Source organism: Papaver somniferum, chromosome 1 (assembly GCF_003573695.1).
Source record: "Papaver somniferum cultivar HN1 chromosome 1, ASM357369v1, whole genome shotgun sequence".
Taxonomy (NCBI): domain Eukaryota; kingdom Viridiplantae; phylum Streptophyta; class Magnoliopsida; order Ranunculales; family Papaveraceae; genus Papaver; species Papaver somniferum.
Window position 1 is genome coordinate 241,426,171 of NC_039358.1, and position 20,868 is coordinate 241,447,038.

The 20,868-nt window shown below is 35.3% G+C and overlaps 2 protein-coding genes across 2 annotated transcripts; one reads left to right on the forward strand and one right to left on the reverse strand.

Annotated features, from left to right (window-relative positions):
- Window positions 1–622: 622 nt before the first annotated feature.
- On the reverse strand, window positions 623–3,975 carry LOC113274670 (putative receptor-like protein kinase At4g00960). The gene is made up of 7 exons (XM_026524067.1): window positions 3,123–3,975; window positions 2,247–2,375; window positions 2,020–2,144; window positions 1,694–1,907; window positions 1,332–1,569; window positions 1,075–1,225; window positions 623–982 (listed from the first exon to the last, which is right to left on the reverse strand). The coding sequence occupies exons 1-7, from the start codon at window positions 3,973–3,975 to the stop codon at window positions 623–625; spliced, it is 2,070 nt and encodes a 689-aa protein (XP_026379852.1).
- A 4,423-nt stretch (window positions 3,976–8,398) lies between these two features.
- Window positions 8,399–19,193, forward strand: LOC113274680 (putative receptor-like protein kinase At4g00960). Its single transcript, XM_026524078.1, has 9 exons — window positions 8,399–8,416; window positions 9,020–9,137; window positions 9,231–9,557; window positions 9,890–10,018; window positions 10,308–10,432; window positions 16,960–17,170; window positions 17,268–17,450; window positions 18,544–18,752; window positions 18,843–19,193. The coding sequence occupies exons 1-9, from the start codon at window positions 8,399–8,401 to the stop codon at window positions 19,191–19,193; spliced, it is 1,671 nt and encodes a 556-aa protein (XP_026379863.1).
- Window positions 19,194–20,868: the final 1,675 nt, after the last annotated feature.

Sequence of the window (20,868 nt, forward strand, 5' to 3'; positions counted from 1 at the left end):
ATATGTATCGTACTACCAACGAAAAATGCAGGCGCTACAGGTGAAGTGGGATCGGTCGCAGAGTAGCAGCTGAGCGTTTGGACAACCGTGGGCATTGTAGGTCTATCTGCAAAATTTGCTTGAACACATAATAGTGCAACATGGATGCATCTCACCACTTCATTTCTGGTAAATGTGTCTTTCAAAGATGGATCTAATATTTCTGTTGTAGTTGCAGAGAAAGGATGAATTCGTAGAGCTTGTTACAAGTGACCATAGTGTAACCAAGGGCTTGCTATGGCTAAATCAAGTATAATTTCACTTGATTCTGTACATGAAATATCAAAACATTTCTAGTGCAATGTTGCATGTATGTACATTGGAAAGACTCATGAAAGGTACCCGTACCAGGGGTATACTAAAGAGTCAATTTTCCAGTCTGCAGCTAAAACCAAATTAAATTCACGAAATCCAAGTCTAAATATATCATATAATAAGTATTGCTGTAAGAATTGAGTATCCAATGTTCCAATTCTTGAATGAATGATGATAACATTTCAGGTATAATGAGTGCCAATCAACTTAGAGAAAAAGCAGACAAAAGAACAAGATTATATACTTTGTAAATGTAGTGGCGATATTGTCATCGAGGGTATAGTTCTGAAACTGAAACTTCATTCACGCTCCAGTTTGCTGCTACAGTGCTTGACCTGCCATTCACGTTTCCTTGTTCTCCACTGTAGCCTAGATATAAGCTAGGATGTGGCTCAATATGTCTCGTAGTATCAGTAAAAAATGCAGGTGATGAAAGTAAATCATGACTGGTGACCGAGTTGTTTAGCATTAGGACAACCGTCGGCATTGTGGGTCTATATGCAACAATTTCTTGAACACATAATAACGCAACATGGATGAATCTCATCACTTCACTTCTAGAACATGCATCCTTCAAGGTTGGATCTAATATTTCTATGTCAGATCCATTATTCCAATGTCTCCATGCCTGCATCAATTCCTCCTCCGTTTTGTTATCCATGGCGTCAACATAAGTAGCAAACAATGGATGCAAAAAACAAATTTATTATTTATACTCACATAGCTTAGAAGCTCCCGAGCAATCTCTGTTTTACGAAAACTGCTGTTCCTCTTTCCACAAAGTATCTCTAAAACCAAGACACCGAAACTAAAAACGTCTGATTTCACAGAGAACTCGCCATCCCTTACATACTCTGGAGCCATGTAGCCACAGCAATCCCAACACGTACCGAAACAAATGAGAATATCGGTATTTGTTTTGATACAGTCATGTGCAAGTGCAATCAGATGTTCAATGATTCAAACTTATTGCTTACTGAGTTCCAACAATTCTGTTTGTACTAGCTTCAGTCTGGTCAAGCACGAAGAGCCTAGCCATGTCAAAATCTGCAATTTTAGGATTCATGTCTGTATCTAATAATATATTGCTAGCTTTGAGATCCCGATGGATGATTTTAAGTCGGTACTCCTCATGAAGATAGAGAAGCCCTCTTGCTACCCCTCTTATTATCTTGGATCGTCTTTCCCAATCCAGCTGTATACGCTTAACTGGATCTACACATTCATCCGACCATACAAACACAAATTTTTAGACCACAGATTTAATCTGAACGAAATGTCTCTATATCCAACTATACTCGGGGAATAACAATAAACTGACACAGAATGGTATACAAACCGAATAAGAATTGGTCAAGGCTTCCATTTGGCATGTATTCGTAGATAAGCAGTTTTTCTTCACCAGCTAGACTGAAACCAACAAGCTTTACAAGATTTCTGTGTTGAAGTTTAGCTACCAAGGTAACTTCATTCTTGAACTCTTGCTCACCTTGTCCGGAATGTTTTGATAGCCTCTTCACGGCTATTTCTTGCCAGCTATCTGAAAGTGTACCCTGGAGGTATCAAATGCAAACAACAAAGAACAGTTATTACTAGCAATACGATCACCTATAAGGAATTATTTCCTATGTTTCAATTTACATGGTTTCTATATAATTTTAGTACCTTGTAAACAGCGCCAAACCCACCTTGTCCAAGTTTGTTAGCTTCAGAGAAATTATCTGTTGAGGTACTTACTGTACCGAAGTTGAATTGCAGCGATTCTGTAGTTAGAACCTCATCATTGACATCTTCCGAAGGAAAACAACAGTAAGTTAAATTTGAAACCAAGTAAATAGGACTATGGAATTTGGGAAAGCTAAAAGTGTCATGCTTGAGGGGTAGCTACTCACAATCGAACTTCCTTGTCTTTGTTTTCTTTATCCAGAAACAGAAAAACCAGAAGGAAATGGCGGAAAGTACTGCAATAACCGATGGAACGACTATACTGATAGCAAGTTTGGATGAATTATTCCCATTTGCTGCACGATTATGAACAGTTTTCAATTATGAATTGAGCAAAAGGTGATAATTTAATGAGAACAACAATCCTAACTAGCATAAACATAAATAGATATCATAAAAATGAAATCTTCATTGTGTTAGCAAACCCTAAATAGCTTTAATATCAGATATTAAGGTATAATACAGGGAAACTTGGGGATGTGCCCCAAAAATTGATTGTCATCTTGGGGATATGCCTTCAGGATTCCAGTTTCGGGAATATGTCCCAGTCATCCAAAATTCCATCCAAAATCGTTAAGTAGTCAATATTCGCACACACCTAGGACTAAATATGCGAAAAGAAATATACTATATACTAACACCTTTATAAAGTTCAGGAACATATTCAGATATAAAAAACCTCGAAGAAATTAGAAAGAACGTTCAGACACATTTACGATAAATTGACTATTTAACGGTTCCTTGACGGAACAGTTACTTTGGGACATATTCCCAAAACTTGAATCCTCGGGCATATCCCCAAGATGACAGTGGATTTTGGGGCATATTCCAAATTTTCCCTATAATAAACAAGGACTTGTGGGAAAATATTGAGTCGGAGTTGTTCAAAACGAAAATTAAACAATTTGATGTTAGTATCAAGAAAAATGAATTGGAAATGAAACATTCGTTGTTCATTAATTAACATGAATTACACTTTTATCTCTTTTGGGCTAAAATGATAAAATAAAGAATATCACAAAACAAAATAGTGTACTACTTACCATTTGGTGATACAAGAGGAGCAGTAGAAGATGATTGAGGTGGAGGTGGTGGAGGAGCATTTGCAGAATTAAATGGATATAATTCATATCTAATACTACAACTAGGACTAATAAACCTTGCACCTCGACTGCCATCACAACAATCTGGTAAATAAGATATAGCTCCAACAAGGCAATCATAACAGCTAAATGGAGGTATGTCTGCAGTACACTGTACTAATACATATATTCTTATACCATTGGTATAGTTTGCATCTCCAATAGCAAAATTAGTAATATTCTTATTAACCACAGCTTCTGTTGCTATACGTTTCAGTAAATTAGCTAAGATTGGTCTAAACCGATCTGGATCAGTAACACTTTCATCATTCAAGAATGGCACTCTTGGTTTATCCTCCATAGTATTAAAGTAATATTGATTCGAGTACATTAACATACATATATCAAATCGAATAATTGCTTGTTTGGAATTTGGACATCCATCATCTTCTTTTATCTCTTGAGAAGCGACTTTAACACAACTTTGACAGGCATCTAGTGTAACACCACCCCTACACTGAAAAGACCCATAAACAGTATCTGGGGTTTGGCCAACAGTGGCGTAATAGTAGTATCCATTGTTTACGATAATTGAATTGTTGGCAGCAGTGGACAGTAAAGGAAGAAGAAGGTTAAGATTAGTTTGAAATGTACTATTAGTAGTGTAATTACTATCTCCTAAACAGATAGGATAAAAAGCTTGTGCAGTTGTGTATTGTATGGTGATCAACAGGTTAGAAAAAGAAAACAGCAAACAGATGAATAAGATTGAAACTTGATTCAAACATCCCATCTTCTTGTTTCTGATGACCATTTTTCTTTTCCTTTTTTCGGATGTTTTTGGTTTACCCCCAACCACAATCTTCAAGAGGGTACATAATGGACTGGTTATTGACTCTAGAGTCTATTATGAAGACTAGAGAAATCGTTCTTATCCACAAGTTTGTTGAATGTGGTTGTGTATGATTAAGTGTCATTTAATTTGGATATTCTTCTAGTTTACTGTTCTAGCTACATTGGGTGCAATAATCAAAAACAAGGAAAAGTAAAGTTGTTGATTCTACTTTCACCACCAGTAACAAAAAAAGGGTATTTCTTGAAATCATTCACCTTCAGTGAGACATATTCACAGTCAAGTTGCAGGCAGAAATCAAGCACTAACCCGTAAAAGCAGTATTCTGTTACCTCATTTGAAAGCTCAATATTGGTGCTCCTGTAGGATTGATTGAATCAATTATCAATAAATTGAATTACTTAAATAGAATTAGAACCCTTTCATTCTATCCCTCCTATTTAACTTCCTCTACTTTCATGGACAAGGAGAGTACTGAAGGGGTTCTAATTCTAAGGATGTTTCATGAGTTCCTGTAAATCGCCATTGATGGAGCCGCACAATTTTGTTATCGTTTCTGGTAGCCATAGTCTTAAGCGGCGTCAATCACGCTGTTAAGACACGTGAGAAGTTACGAAACTCACGTGCAGTTTCATTCCACCTTTTCTAAAACTTATCCTGCACCACTATGTTAGCTTATCCTGCACCACTGCTATCAGCTGCTCAAATAATTTTAGCATACTAAAACCAATCTTACTCGGCAATGTAATATATTCTGTATCTTTTTTTCGGACATAACTCTAAACATTCCCTCTGGCAACTGATTTGAAGATCGAATCAAGGTTAAATTAGAATAATCCAGTTTATTGGGATAATTGGAAACTTTTTAGTCTTACACGATTTGTTTCTAGGACACTATTCTTCATAAAATGTTTTCCCTAAATGAGAAGGAGTAACGGAAGCTGCAATCTATCTTCTCTAATAACTACTGAGGACTGAGGAGTGTGGAAAAATCTCGGTATTCAGATTTCAAAAGAACCGTAATATTGGGCATACCAAAATCTTCCAAGGCATACTGAATGAAGACAAAAAAGGTTGTGAAATAGCAAAATCAGATAACCCCTTAACCCAATCTTTTTTAATGGCAAATCTGCCCTTTACGTATTAGTGTTAATAATCTTGATTAGTGATTAAATATTTTGTTTAGTGATTAAAATAATTTTCAGAATTATAAGAGTTGTTTAGATGAAAAATTTGAGGAAAAAAAATCAAAGTTTTGGTTTGGTTAAGAAGGAGAGAAAGAGAAGAAGAAAGTGACAAAATTCGAATTCTTGATTCAATGGAGGATGAGGAGGGTCATATATCATCTAAAAAACCTAGGAAAATACACATAAACTACACCAATGATTCCCAAATGGCTGATTTCTTAGATTATGAGAATGATTTTACACCCACTCAAACTCAAGCTCAAACTCAAACACAAACTCAAGATGATGATTTTTATGAGTCAAATCCTGATGATGAAGACATTGATGAGGAACCCAATGCTTCTAATACACAGGTACACTTATATCCTATACTTAATCTCACTTTTATAGCTCTCAATTATCAAAAGTTAGGTTTTTTGAATCATGGTTCGGCGAAACAGGTTGAGGTTCGGCTCACATCTATGAGCCGAATCTACCAATTGATGAACGGTTCGGCTTACTGAATCTGTTTACTGCATGCGCCGAACCTATAATTTCCAATTCCAACCCTTTTGCTAGACACTCGTTCGGATTATATGAAAGTTTCATAGTAAGCCCAACAACATCCTGAATAGCCCGGAATAGAATCATTACTAATTCGGCTTACATATCCAAAATCGTATGTGCCGAACATAATTTTTTAATTTCTGGGTTGAAATATTGTTACTGGTTCGGCACATATGGAGAATATCGTATCAGCCGAAACCTCTTATGTTCAAGGTTCGGCACATAATATGATTATCGTCTGAGCCGAACATGAATTTGTTAATTTTTGGGTTAAAATATTGTTCGTGGTTCGGCACATATTGAGGATATCGTATAAGCCGAAACCTGCAAATGTTTATAGTTCGGCTCATAATGTGATTATCGAATGCGCCGAACCTTGTTATTATATTCCCTTTCTAGTGTTTAACCTTGTGATATTCTTTGTAGATCGTGCTTGGACCCATGGAAAATCAACCTGATCCAGTAGACATAATTCACGAGGATACCAAGGATCACTTCCAAAATTACTAAAAATGTTAAGAAAGTGAAGTCTAATGATGGAGAATACGAAGGTCCATATTAAACTCATTAAAATAAATTAGATCTTATCTTCAACTTCAAGAGAATGAAAAGACAAACACAACGCAAAAAGAATGAGGTCATTCCGACATTGGACGAAAAAGTTATGGACAAAACAAGATCGAAAAACTTGAGTGTGCAAAGAGAAAGTTCGGTTGATAACTCAACAACACGAGCTAGCCGAACCTAGAGCCTGCAAATCAATATTTTCGAAGTGTTTACAGAGAGAGGTTCGGCTTGAAAGTGATCTAATCGAGTCAGCCGAACCTGACAACCACCTGGGGTAAATTTCACTTCTCAGGTTCGGCCGGGAAGGTTTGCAAGGTATTAGCCGAACCTGGCACTGTTCTGGGACGTATTCAATACACATTTTGGGGTTCGGCTAAAAAATCAACTCAATTATCAGCCGCACTGTTCATAGACACTTTCAGGGAGAAATTTCAAGAACAGTTCGGCTCAAAACTCAACTCAATTATCAGCCGAACCCGCTACTGTAACCGTCAAAAACCCTAAGTTTTTAGCAATTTAACCCATTCAATCCATGAAAAATAACAAATAAAAGACTGAGTTTGTAGGGAATACCTTATTATCCTCATTTTAGTATTTGGAGCTTCAAATGGTTGAATTTCCGATTCAATTTCCGAATCAATTATAGTTTTTACACCTTCATCTTCAATTGGTTCTTCTTCTTTAATTCATGGATTGGAAGAGGATTTAGAACACCTGACGTTTGCTTTTTTCTTTGTATGATCCATTATATAGTTAAATTTAACCGATGATCGAATTTTCACGAATTGATAATTAATTACAGTGATGAAAAAAAAAATCTGAGAGAAAAGGAAGGAGGTTTAGCTAGAGGAAGAAGAAGAGATGTTTAGGATAGTTTATTTTTTGATTTTAAGTTCAAGGGTATATAGGTAATTGAACTACGCAATAGACACCCCTTATAAGGTCACCTAGGATGGAAAAACTATTTTGTATGCCTTGAAAGATTTTGGTATGCCCAAAATTATAGTTCTTTCAAAAACTCTAGATTTCATGCAATGAGCCCAAGTTGTGATAGTGGGCTTTCCCATACAGGTTTGTTGTTACCTCTTCAAGTGATCTAACAAGGGGAAGGGGTGGTCAAAGAGGATTTTTGGAGATTTTTGAATTGAGTGATTCTTGAAGATTCTCTAGAAATCAAAACTAGTTTTAAAGTTTCCAGAAATATCTCATGTTTTGGAGAGACTTATGCCATGACTATTTTTGTATAAAAATCTCCCAAAATCTCTGAATTTTTCAAATCCATGATTTTCAATTCTATAAATAATGACTTGAGCATTTAAAGGACTTTCTACAAGTCTCTAACCAATAACAAAGAACTTAATTTAAGACCTTATACACTAATAATAATGTTTAAAAACTCATTTAAAGTCTCTAAAGATTAACGGGAAATCTAATATCTCTCTAAAACTAGTTTCCTTCCGATTCCCCAGCTCTCACAGTTTTCCAGCATTGCATTTTAGGAATTTGAATCATCAAAATTGTTATGAAAATAAAGGTGAGAGTTACCAACATTGATATGTTGAGCAGTTGGGAATTTGCGGGAAGGAAACCAAAGCATTGTCATGGTCGCCGTTGGCATGAAAGCTGATGCCGAAAACGGAACCTAGTGTTTGCATGTATTCATGTTAACTTTGATATAGGCATGCATGCATGATGCATTTTTTTTTCTTTTTTTGAGTGAATTGTCCATTTAGCTAATTTATGTACTTGCTTTGGACATCAGAAATATAGCTGTACGTCCTTTGCCTTTTTGTTGTTTTAATCAGATTAGACTCAATAGAGCATATGTAGTTATCTAGCAATAGCATTTATAGCGATGGAAACATGTACTTACAACTTAGACCAAAGGTATGACTTGACTCTTGAGAGTAGACAAATCAACTAATAAGACTTCTGGTAGCACACACATCAAGTGGCCCAATTGGGTCGTTACCATACAGAAATTTACAATAGTCAAGGTAACAAATACACAAAAAATCTCTTTAAAGATTTGTCATATATAACCATTATGTGGAATTTCCCTCAAGGGCTGGACCTTCACAACAATGACGGGGTTGGGTCATGTGAACTCTAAGACGCAGAACACTTTGATCAGAAGATTAGATCATTGAGTGGGATCCCCGGCCTTGGTCGCTTTGGCATTTCTTCCTATAAATTCAAAGAAATTTTTGTAGTTGTTATAGTTTTTCTTAATTTGGGACCCCTTGATTTGGTCATGTGTGATTGCCTACTCATGCGGACATAGTCTTCTGCACTAATACGACTTACTAAGAAATAAGCGAGTGTGGATAAAAATGATTTCTCTAGACTTAAGAGTACAAAACCAGCCCATGGGCGCTTATTAGGAAAACAAAATTAGAAAGGAACACATGATCATCCTAGACAAAAACATGGGTTGTTTTAATCTAGTCTTTTCGATCTTCTTCCTCATCTACCTGTTTTCTATTTCTAACTTAGTGATCATCATACAATACACAACTGCACAATCAATATATATTAATCATTTATGTTCAGGAGATAATTACACAACCGGCAGTACATTTCAAACTAATCTCAGTTTTCTTATTCCTTCACTATCCTCTGCCAAGAATTTAGGTATCATAAAAAACGTTTACTATAACAACACTGTTGGCAAAAATCCGGATACTGTTTATGGGTCATTTCAGTGTAGAGGTGATCTTAAATTAGATGCTTGTAAAAGTTGTGTTAAAATTGGTACGCAAGATATCAAGGCACATGAAAGATGTCCAGATTCTAAACAAGCAATCATTTGGTATAATGATTGTAAGTTGAGGTATTCGAATGAGTATTACTTTAATATTATGCAAGATAGTCCAAGCCTTTATTTATTGAGTTCCAATAATGTTTCTAATCCAGATAAGTTTAATCGAATCTTAGGTGATTTATTGAATAGCTTAGCAACAAATGCTACGTCTAACAATGGTTTTGCTACTGGACATGCAAATCTTACGGATTCTTCCAGCATATATGGATTCGTACAGTGTAGTGAAGATATATCTTCAAGTGACTGTTATCAGTGTCTTTTTGGAGCTATAGCTCAATTACCAAATTGTTGTTATGGGAAAAAAGCTGGAAAAATTTCGAAACCAAGTTGTATTTTTAGATATGATTTAGATCCTTTATATCAATCAACAATTACTTCACCAGCTCTGTTATGGTCAACGAACACAACTGCACCAATCTGTAAGTAGTACTCCTTTGTTAAGGGTTAATCTTTGTTTGCTAATACCATCACAATAGAAATAAAAGTTTAAATTCTAGTGAACAGAGCATTGAATTTAATTTGGGCAGTGAATTCATTATATTTTTCCAGCGTCCCTTGTCTATCTGCGGTTTCTGATATATATGGGTCTACTTACACAATCAAGATTTTATTGCTATAATATATCTGTTTATGATTATGCTAATTAAGGTTGTTTTTTCTCACAATCAGGATTTTATTGCTATAACATATCTGTTTATGATTATTCATAACTTCACTCCCTTATTAGTTGAAAATGTTCATATTCATGCAGCCAGCGGGAACAACTCATCCAAACTTGCTATCAGCATAACTTTTCTTTCGGTTATCGCAGCGCTTTCTTCCATTGGATTATGTCTTTTATGTTTTCAGAGGAAGAAAACATACACGGAGAAGTTTGATGGTACGTAACCATGATCCATGCCTCAGACATGACACTTAGGGACACATCATCTGACATATATGCTGCTTCATATGGTTCGATGATACCCATCCCAAATAACACAATCTGATATATGGGTACCACTTATTAGGTTGTCATGCATGGGTGTGGGGAGGTTGAGCCTGTCCTTCCTGTCGTCTCCCTTCTTTGTTTGTTGCTTACTCTTTGTAAGCTTCTTCAATATATTTCTATTGTCGAGTAAAAAATAGGATATATCTGGATACCACTTATTGTTGGATTTTTCATGAAGATGTGAATGACGCGGTTCTAGAGACAGATTTCTTACAGTTCAGCTTCAGTACAATAAGTGCTTCAATAGACAATTTCTCGGAAGCTAATAAACTTGGAGAAGGTGGATTTGGCTCAGTTTATAAGGTATGGTACTCAAAATTATAAAGATTGTTCTTGGCGTTTTACTGATATGTTCCCTTTCAAAAGTGGTTAACAAATTCCTCATGTTACTGTTACTTTATTCTAGTTCAAACAGTTCGTTTTTAGAATGAACTCCTATATATTATAGTTAATTTTAGCGGTTGATTTTTTAATCGTAATAATACTTCATAATTGTAGTTCCAATTGTGGAATAAACACGTAATAGGTGTTCGTATCATAGAATGAACTCATAACGATACTTCGTATCGTAAGAATAATATTTTATTTTCTAAAATGAACTCGGAATAATAACTACAAGAGGGCCTTAGTGCAGTTGTAACAAGTAAACACGACCAAACTGACACACTGTATTTTATGCTAAGACTAATTGGTAATTTTCAACAATTTAAAAGAACAATAAACTCTTCATTTGTGAAAAATCCATGGGTTATAAACAGATGTACCCCTATATTTACACCCGACTTAACTATGTACCCCCGTTTTTTTCACATTTACAAATATAGGCCTGTTGGATGTTTTCCATCCAAAACTGTTAGAAAAGTCAATTTCTCGTCAATTTCTCGTCACTGGTCAATTTATTGTGAGAAATTTACGCCACGTGTTTAAATCGTGTGAGAAAATAGTGCCATGTATACGTGTACCACGTGCAAAGATCTCGGGCACACATCTGGGTAAAGGAGATCTCGTTGAAAATCAAGGGTTCGGATTTAGTGTATTTGTTACCTCCGCCAACACGTGTAGTATTTATGTTTTTCTCCGCCAACACGTGTGTGATATTTGGACCGTTAATCTTAACATGTGGGCTAATGTTAACCGTACATCTTAACGAGATGAGAAAATGGCCGGTGTGAGATTAAAGAAAAAACTAAGAAGGGGGAAAGAAGAAGGAAGGGTCAACCTAATCTCTTTTCTCTCATCTTCTTCCCTCGTCTCTCTCTTTTCTCTCATCTTCTTCCCTCGTCTCTCTCTTTTCTCTCTGTTTCAAGGACCAGTAAAGATGGTGAATCTAAGGCGTGGAAAGAAGAAGGAGAAGAAGAAACCAGAAAAAGAAAAGGAAAGGTTAGGGAAAGAAAGGTTAGCAACACCAATGTTTTCTTGTACACAGAGATTTAGGGTTTTCATTTTTTTTTTTCGATTTTGGAAAAGAAAGGGTTTTCTTCTATTTCATGAAATAGGGTATTCGTGTATGATAGTTATGTAGGGTTTCCGTTAATTTGTTTTTCAATTTTGGGTATTATGTAAATTGTTATGATTATTTAGGGTTTTTAATTTTTTTTCGATTTTGAGTCTTCTGTTAGAGTTCATGATTATCGAGTGAAATACAGTTTTAGGGTTTATTTCTAGGGTAATTTTTTTTTACGATTTTGAAACTGTTATTGATTTATGGGTGTTCTGTACATGTTTTTGATTTTAGGGTGTTCTGTTTAATTTAGAAACTGTTATTCTATGTATTTTTTTCGATTAAATGGTGTTGTGTGTATGACAGTAGATGTATGGATTTAGGGTTTATTTTTTGATTAATTTTGCTATTACTCAAATGAAACGTGCAAAAATTGTTATAGAAACTGCCAGTGAATATGAATGTTTGAATTTGAACTAACATGAATCTCTCATTTTTGTGGAATATTATATGTGTATGTGTTTCTGTATATGAATGTTTGAATTTGAACTAACACTGTTTATGTACATTTGGCGTAGAAATGAAGTTGAAGACAATTATGCTAAGAGAGACATAAAGGTGAAGGTTATGAACACTGTGATGAGTTTTGAATTCAAAGGGTTGGCTAGAACAGATATGGGTCTCCTTCAATTGAAAGAAAAGATCAAGCCCCTAATTAGATTGCAGCCTAATGAGGAAGTGGATTTAATATGGTATAGTGACCCTTGTTTACCAGATTCATTGCTTACTGAAGAAGAATTTGGAGGTTTTGGGATAATGCAGAAGTACATGATAATTGGACTACACTGCATATGCAAGTTATCATTCCACATGAGTATTCAGAAGGGTTAACAGAGGTAGCTATTCCACACAAGTATTTGACACCAACAAAGTCTTCAACACCAAAGAAACCAGTAAGCAAAACCAAGAAAATTCCTATAAGAACAAGTCCTAGACTATCTAAGAAGAAGAACCAATGTCAGGCAGCAAACAAGAAGTTATTCATTGACTTAGATAAAGAAGAAGTATATGTTCCTCAATTTACACAACAAACACAGTCTAGTGTAGCTGACAACATACCTGAAGAACAATTTGAAATATTTAATCATGACTTTTGGTTTGAAGCAACACAGGCAGCAAGCGTTGTTGAGGATGATCAGTATGTTGTACAACTTCCAAATGAAGAACCTGATGAGTGTCACCCTGAGCAGGATTTAGAAAACTTCAACTGTGGGTATGATAATGAAGAACAACATGCAAAGGACTATGAGGAATTTTTGAAAAAGGCTGCGGATGGTGGCTTGGCAGATAATTTTGATGATCCTAACTTTGGTGAGGTGGAGGTTGATAATGATAATGAAGGTAATGTTCTCTTTTCTTGGGTATTTGATTGTTTGTTTTGTTTTTGTTTTGTGTTTGTTATAGTATCTCAAGTATCTGAAAAATGAATTTTGTATGGTTGTTTTGTGTGTTGTTTCAGAGGATCATTATGGAGATATAGTGAGTTCTGATGGAGAAGATGAAGGTAATGATATGCTTGTTTAATTTGTTTCAGTTCATTATTTTTAGTTATTGTATTTTCAAAACAAGTTAAGATGAAGGTACTGACTGGTAGGATTTGTTTGTTTGTTAGGTGGACAAGAACAAGCTAAACCAGGTGGGCCTGAATGTAATGCAACTCACCAGTTTAATGGACCTCAAGCTAATGAGCCCTGTCCCACAGCAGAGTTTGAGAAAGAACATGCAGAGCACTTTAGGCAAGAAGAAGAGGAAGACTTGTTCCAAGAGGAGATAGGTGAGGAATTTAATCCTACTAAACTTGTAGTTGGTACCAAATATGTAGATAAAAATGAATTTAAGAAACATGTTAGGCATTTATGTGTAATGAATGGACATGAATTTGTATGGAATAAATGTGATAATAAGCAACAAAGAGCAGTATGTGTTAATTGTGAGAAGACGGAATGTAAGTTCTTTATATATGGCATCAAGCGAAAAGGTGAAGGAGACACCTTTACACTCACAGGGTATAATATAGAACACAACCACCAAGGTCGTGGAGATGGGTACAATAGAAGTGCAATTGCTCCTTATGTAGCTGATTGGTACATGGAAAAAAGAAGGGAGACAGGTTGTGATGCAGAAATACCTTGTCCATATGACTTAGCAGCACAATTTACAAGGGACACAAAGGTCACCATTGCATACCATACTGCATGGAGGGCAAGGGTTATGGTGTTGGAGAAGCTATATGGGAGTTATGAGAAGAGTTACCAACAAGTTCCTAACTTTTGTGAAATGGTTAAGGTAATGTTACTCTTATCTCTGACATTATTTTTTCTTGTTAGTTGTTTTTGCAAATAATATTCATTTTGTCATTCTTGTTAGTTATTAATTCTACTATGTTGTATGCAGAGGAGAAACCCAGGAATCCATTGTTCTTTCTCATATGGCACTCTAGACAATACGTTCCTTTCTTTAACCATATCATTTGCTCCTCCAATAAAGGGGTGGAAGGCTGGCTGTAGAAGGGTCATTGGCTTGGATGCTTGTCACTTGAATGGAAAGTTTGGTGGTGTGATGCTATGTGCAACAGGTAAATTCTTCTTTTTCTTCACTTATACATTCTTGTAATTCAATTTATATGTCATTTTGGATTATAATTCACTTTTTATATGCAATCAAGTCTGGATGGTCAGAATGGCTTAGTTATGCTAGGTATAATGGTGTGTAGGAATGAAACCATAGAAAATTGGAAGATTTTCCTTGGAGATTTGAAGCCTCTGGTAGATGAAGATGGTGTGCGTATCTGTTTCATCTCAGACAAGCAAAAGGGAATCTTGGAGGGTGTTGACTATCACTTTCCTTTAGATGAACACAGATATTGTTTTAGGTATAATGTGTATGATTTCAGATTACTATTCCCTTTTTTCTTTCTAGATCACTTGTAATAATTCTATAATGTATTTGAATTTACATGTGACAGGCACTTGCTTGCAAACTTCAAGAAGACCTACAAGAGTTTTAGTTTGCAGAATCATCTTTGGAATGCAGCTAAATGTTACAAGAAAAAGCATTTTGAGGTAATGTATAAGCACATTTCACTTGTTTAAGTATATTTCCTCAAAATTCTTAAGTTATGTAACCATAAGCATTGTTTTTGTGTTAGGAACATATGGCCAAGATGAATGCTGAGAATGCTGATGCTGCTTGGTATCTCTTGAAAGAAGAAAAACCACAAACCTGGTCCAGGTCCCATTTCGAAAAAGACAGCAAATGTGAGCACCTTAATAATAACTTTTCTGAGTCCTTCAACAATATGGCAAAGAAGATGAGGGATAAGCCCATCTGCAAGTTAGGCCTGATGTATGAAGATCTGGTGATGAATACTTGGTATAAGAGAAGAAATGAGTCTGCAAAATGGAGAGATGGTGACATAGTTCCTAAAGCAATGAAGTTGATATAAAAGATGATAGCTTTGAATCCTAATTTTAAGTTGGTTCCAGCTGTGAAGTACAAATTCTATGAAGTGATTAGTGTGCATGAAGCAGTTTTTATTGTGGATCTTGAGAAGAAAATTTGTAGCTGTTTGCAATGGGAGTTAAGGGGATTTCCATGCCAGCATGATGTATGTGCTTTGGCTCCAATGAGACCTAACTGGGCTGAGTTAGTTTCCTAAACTTGAACCCCTTTGTACATTTTGGTTTGTATTACATTTTTGCTTGGACATTGTTTAACCAAAGCCATTTTGTTTTGTTATATATTGTAGGTACTGTAGCCCTTACTACACAGTGGACTACTACAAGAAGACATATGCTCCTGAATTCAATCCACTAGAGGGTCTAGCTGACTGGATAGAGGTACATTTAATTTTAAATATTTTTTGTTTAAAATATTATATGTTTTGTCTTTATTGTTTGTTGTGCAATAAATCGGGGTAATAAAGTAGATTCCTTTAGGGTTTCATTGTACTAGTATAACAGCCTCCACAAGTTTTCTAACTCTTATATTCTTCTTCTTCTTCTTCTTCTTACTTCTTTGCAGCCAGAAAAACCAGAAATGATGAAGCCACCAGTAGACATTAGAAAGCCAGGCAGGCCAAGGAAGAAGAGGATATTTTCATATGATGAACCAAGAGGTCAGAAGAAGGCTAGAAGATGTAGTAGGTGTAAAAATGAAGGTCACTACTCATCAACTTGTGTTGGTGGTCCAGTTGGAGGAAATCCTAAGGGATTCAAGCCTAGAACATGTCTTGATGGCACAAAGCAGACAACAGTTGAAGCTCCACCAAAGAGAAAGTACAAAGCTAAAGCTGCTGCAAATTCTGGAGGTGCATCTGCTGCAAATTCTCAACCTTGTGCTAGCAGATCTAAGACGCAAACAAGCGTTGCTCAATCTTCCCAACCAGATGCAACATCTTGTACAAAATCCAAAGGTGTCATGAGAAAGGCAGGTGATGAATCTTGTTCTCAGCCCAGTTTCAGTCAGCACAACACCCATGTTGGATCTGTTAGCAACAACATAACCTTTACATCTCCAAACCCAAAAGGAAAGAAGAGAGCAAAGAAGTATATGAAGCTTTAGATGTACCTATTTTATGTTGGTTTGTGTTTATGATGACTTTATTTTATATTTGAATGTTAAGACAATTTCTGGAATGTTATGTTAAGATAAGACAGTGTAGAGTTACTGAAATAGATAGTCTTTTATTACTATTGCAGTTACATTTGCAGATTTTTCTTGAATTCCTTGCATACTTCATATACTATTGTTTCTATAACTATTGCATCTTACACAAGTTCAATTTGAGTTTGGAATTACAATTCTCTTTGGAGCACTGTTGATTGTTAAGTGAACAATTTTGAAAATAGTAAGGATTGATTGTCTTCTCCACAGGCTGAGACTTACACAAGTTTAATTTGAGTTTGGAATTACAGTTCTCTTTGAAGCACTGTTGATTGTTAAGGGACCAGCCACGTGTACATAACTTACGTGGAAGAATAGACGAGTTGGCAAGTGAGTTGGAAGATTTAACTGCTGACATGGAGGTAAACTTTCCGTTAGCCGTTTTTTCAAAAAAACGGTCAAAACAGGAGTACATTTGTAAATGTGAAAAGAACGGGGTACATCTGTATGCGCCCAAAAAAACAGGGGTACATCAGTATTTCACCCAAAATCCATTTGACAAAAAATGTGCGCAAACTGATTTGTCTTGCATTTGACCCGACACATATAAGAGGACAAAACTCAGTCATGTTAAACCTGACACTTACATTTGGAGGCCACTAAAACAACCTTTCCTGATGGCTTACTGCTTTTTTTCTTTTTTTGTACCTTTTGATGTCCTAAGGGTACACTTTCAAACAGGCAGGAAATAGCGGTGAAGAGGCTATCAAAAATTTCAGGGCAAGGTGAACGAGAGTTTAAGAATGAAGTCACCTTAGTAGCTAAACTTCAACACAGAAATCTTGTGAAGCTTGTTGGTTTCAGTCTAGCTGGTGAAGAAAAACTACTAATCTATGAGCTCATGCCAAATGCAAGCCTTGATCAATTCCTATTTGGTTTGTCTCCTTCTGCTTTATCACATTATATGGTATTTAAATTGTAGACTATGATGTTGACCACAAAAATTTGGTTTTGGGTCGGATTAATGTGTAGATCCGATTAAACGTAGACATCGTATCTGGGAAAGACGATACAAGATAATAGGAGGGATAGCGAAAGGGCTTGTTTATCTGCATGAGGAGTCTCGACTTAAAATCATCCACCGAGATCTCAAAGCTAGCAATATAGTATTAGACATGGTCATGATTCCAAAAATTGCAGATTTCGGCATGGCTTGTATCCCAGTCACTGCCCCGTTAAAAAAAAAAAATCCACACCCTCCCCATTCCCCGTTTGATCTGAGACGGGGCGGGTTTTTTACGGGTTACTCATAACATTAAGCTTAAATATGATGAGTTAATTTAATAATAAATATCTAAGTTCAACCAATAATAATAATAATAATTTAAAATTTCAAACTCATAAATTCATCGTAAAACAAGCAAAGAAAAACAAATTGGTCTATAAACGAGCATCACTCATTTTAGTTCTTAATTATTTCTTATCAAGTATCTTCCTCCATGTTGATCACCTCATCGTCTGCTTCAGTTTCTTCCCAAAATGTTTCACCATCGAATTTTGATCCACCTAGCCAAAATAAGAAAGTGTATCATATAACCATAATGATGTATTAAATGTAAAAAAAAAAACATTTCAATAAAAAGAGAATTTCATTACCATTCAGCATATAGTTGTCATTTAGGGATCATTGTGTATTATACACATAAAGTAATATAATATATATAATAAAGAAAGCTTAAATAATATAATATAATCAATACAATAATTAAATAATATAATATAATATAATATAATTTCTTAGTTTAAATATAATATAATTAATTAATGATATCTTATACTTTTACGTTTTCTTTTATAATATAATATAATATTATTTCTTAGTTTAAATATAATATAAATAATTTATGATATCTTATACTTTTACCTTTTTTTTTTATAATATAATTTCTTAGTTTAAATATAATATAAATAATTAATGATATCTTATACTTTTATCTTTTCTTTTATAATATAATATAATATAATATCTTAGTTTAAATATAATATAAATAATTAATAAAAATATAAAATCCTAAAATGTGAATGTACGGGGCGGGTATGGGGTGGGACCTAAAATCCCATCCCGTCCCATCCCCGCTTCACTAATTTCGGATATTATCCATATCCAACCCCAACCCCGTTTGTATGGGTAAAATCCTACCCAATAGGAACGGGTATTCACGGGGATAGGTTTGGGTGGGGCAAATGGCCATCCCTAAGTACAAACAGAATTGTTGGAACTTAGTAAGTATGAACTTTGTCTTTGTAGTAAGTGCTAGTACACATCAAACCAGATTAGGAGATTATAATTCGTTTGGGTTTTGCAGTGGCTACATGGCCCCGGAGTATATAATGCATGGAAAGTTCTCTGTGAAATCCGACGTTTTTAGCTTTGGTGTCTTAATTTTAGAGATTCTTAGCGGGAAGAGAAACAGCTGCTTTCATGGGTCAGATATTGCTCGGAACCTTCTTAGCTATGTGAGTACCAATAGTATCTTTCTAGCATCCATTCTTCTCTAGTTTTTGTTACTTGTGGAATGATTTAAATTGAGGAGAAAATTGATGCAGGCATGGAGACTTTATAGATACGGTTCGGCTATAGAACTATTAGATCCAACTCTGAAGAGCACATTTTATAGAAGTGAAGCAATGAAATGCATCCATGTCGCGCTATTATGTGTTCAAGAAAATGTTTCAGATAGACCCACAATGTCCACAGTTGTCCAAATGCTCAACAATTCTCTGATCAGTCACGAATCACCATCACCACCTGCATTCTTCGCTGGTAGTACTATAAATATAGAGCTTCTGCCTACCTTACACCTTGGCGATAGCGACGAAGAACAAGGAAATGCGACGAACCATTCAATCAGGGAAGCAGTAACGTGGAGCATGAATGAAGATTCAATCACTGAATAATGGCTTCGATGACGACTTCTACACTACCTAGATTATTATCATCGTTCATTCAAGAATTGGAGATTCCATTCTTACAGCAATACTGTTAAAATGATATGCAATTTACGATGAGTAATCATTTGTATTTTGCACTTTCTGTTGAACTGGGGCTTGAATTTTATTAGGACATACGTTTGCATCACTATATTTTGTAAGTCATAAAATAGCTTTGTCAGGAAAGATTTTATTTTGTAACAAATATATTTTGGGGATCTCATAGTTAGTCACATGAATACCCGTTTAGTAATCAAAGCTTTTAGATAATAAGAAATCTTCATCTTCTCTACTTGTCGTTTCATGGCATTTGAGTCAGAAAAGATTTAATGTATTTAAATTCAAATCAGAAAACAGTGTTTAAGATTAGCACCGTGAGTGTTGTAGCTAATGTAGCGATTAGTACCATTAACTCTGGTGGAGGATCTCTATCGTCACAAGATCGACTAGGTCTTGCTAATACTTTTACTGGTACCCAGTAGGAAACCATTGTGCAAAGACTTAAAACTTCGAATAACGATTCGAAGGAGAAGCTTTCTGGTAAATAGATACTGGATAAAAGGGCATCACGACATATGACATGAAGTAAAGAGTTTTTATTTAACACTATCATAAAATAGGTTTTTCTTCCATAAAGTTTCTGAACGACACATACTTTCATGCTCCATGTGAAGGCACTCTGGTGTTTAGAAACAATATAAAAGTATTTCGTGTTTTATTCGTTCCTGATCTCCACTGCAACTTGATTTCTTTAGCATGTTTAATTAAAGATTTGAGATGTATTGTCACTTTGACTGATAAATTATGTGTGATATAGGACCGCGCTACGAGGACGGTGTTTCGTGTGGGTGAGGAACGCATAATTACTACAAATCGAGTATCTGCAGGAGAAGATTATCGTTTATGACATAAACGTTTAGGTCATGCGTCTAATAAGGTTGTTTCTTTACTTTTGAGTATGAATATAGTTGATTGTCAGAAATCTCTTAATAAACCGTGTGATATTTCCTTTAAAGCTGAACAAACTAGGATTACTTTTTCGGTTAGTGAGAATAAAGCTGATGACTTCTTCGATTTAGTTAATTGTAACGTGTGGGGTGCTTATCATACTTCATCTTCTTGTAGTGAACATTATTTTCTTACAATTGTCGATAATTATTCTCGTTGTGTATGAGTTTATTTGATGGCACACTAAACTGAGGTGGTGCAAAATTTTTAGAATTTTTGTACTATGGATAAGTCACAGTTTGAGGAACGCATAATTACTACAAATCGAGTATCTGCAGGAGAAGATTATCGTTTATGACATAAACGTTTAGGTCATGCGTCTAATAAGGTTGTTTCTTTACTTCTGGGTATGAATAAAGTTGATTGTCATAAATCTCTTAATAAACCGTGTGATATTTCCTTTAAAGCTGACCAAACTAGGATTACTTTTTCGGTTAGTGAGAATAAAGCTGATGACTTCTTCGATTTAGTTAATTGTGACGTGTGGAGTGCTTATCATACTTCATCTTCTTGTGGTGCACATTATTTTCTTACAATTGTCGATAATTACTCTCGTTGTTTATGAGTTTATTTGATGGCACACTAAACTGAGGTGGTGCAAAAATTTTAGAATTTGTGTACTATGGATAAGCCA

What these genes read in the sequence shown, in the direction of transcription:
- LOC113274680 (XM_026524078.1), top strand. An exon ending in GAACACAACTGCACCAATCT is followed by an intron (nt 9,558 to 9,889) that starts GTAAGTAGTACT and finishes ATATTCATGCAG; the next exon opens with CCAGCGGGAACAACTCATCC. An exon ending in CCTTGATCAATTCCTATTTG is followed by an intron (nt 17,171 to 17,267) that starts GTTTGTCTCCTT and finishes ATTAATGTGTAG; the next exon opens with ATCCGATTAAACGTAGACAT.
- LOC113274670 (XM_026524067.1), bottom strand. Translation starts at nt 3,975, where the DNA reads ATGGTCATCAGAAACAAGAAGATGGGATGTTTGAATCAAGTTTCAATC. An exon ending in GGTTTGGCGCTGTTTACAAG is followed by an intron (nt 1,908 to 2,019) that starts GTACTAAAATTA and finishes TGATACCTCCAG; the next exon opens with GGTACACTTTCAGATAGCTG. An exon ending in AACAGAATTGTTGGAACTCA is followed by an intron (nt 1,226 to 1,331) that starts GTAAGCAATAAG and finishes TTGGGATTGCTG; the next exon opens with TGGCTACATGGCTCCAGAGT.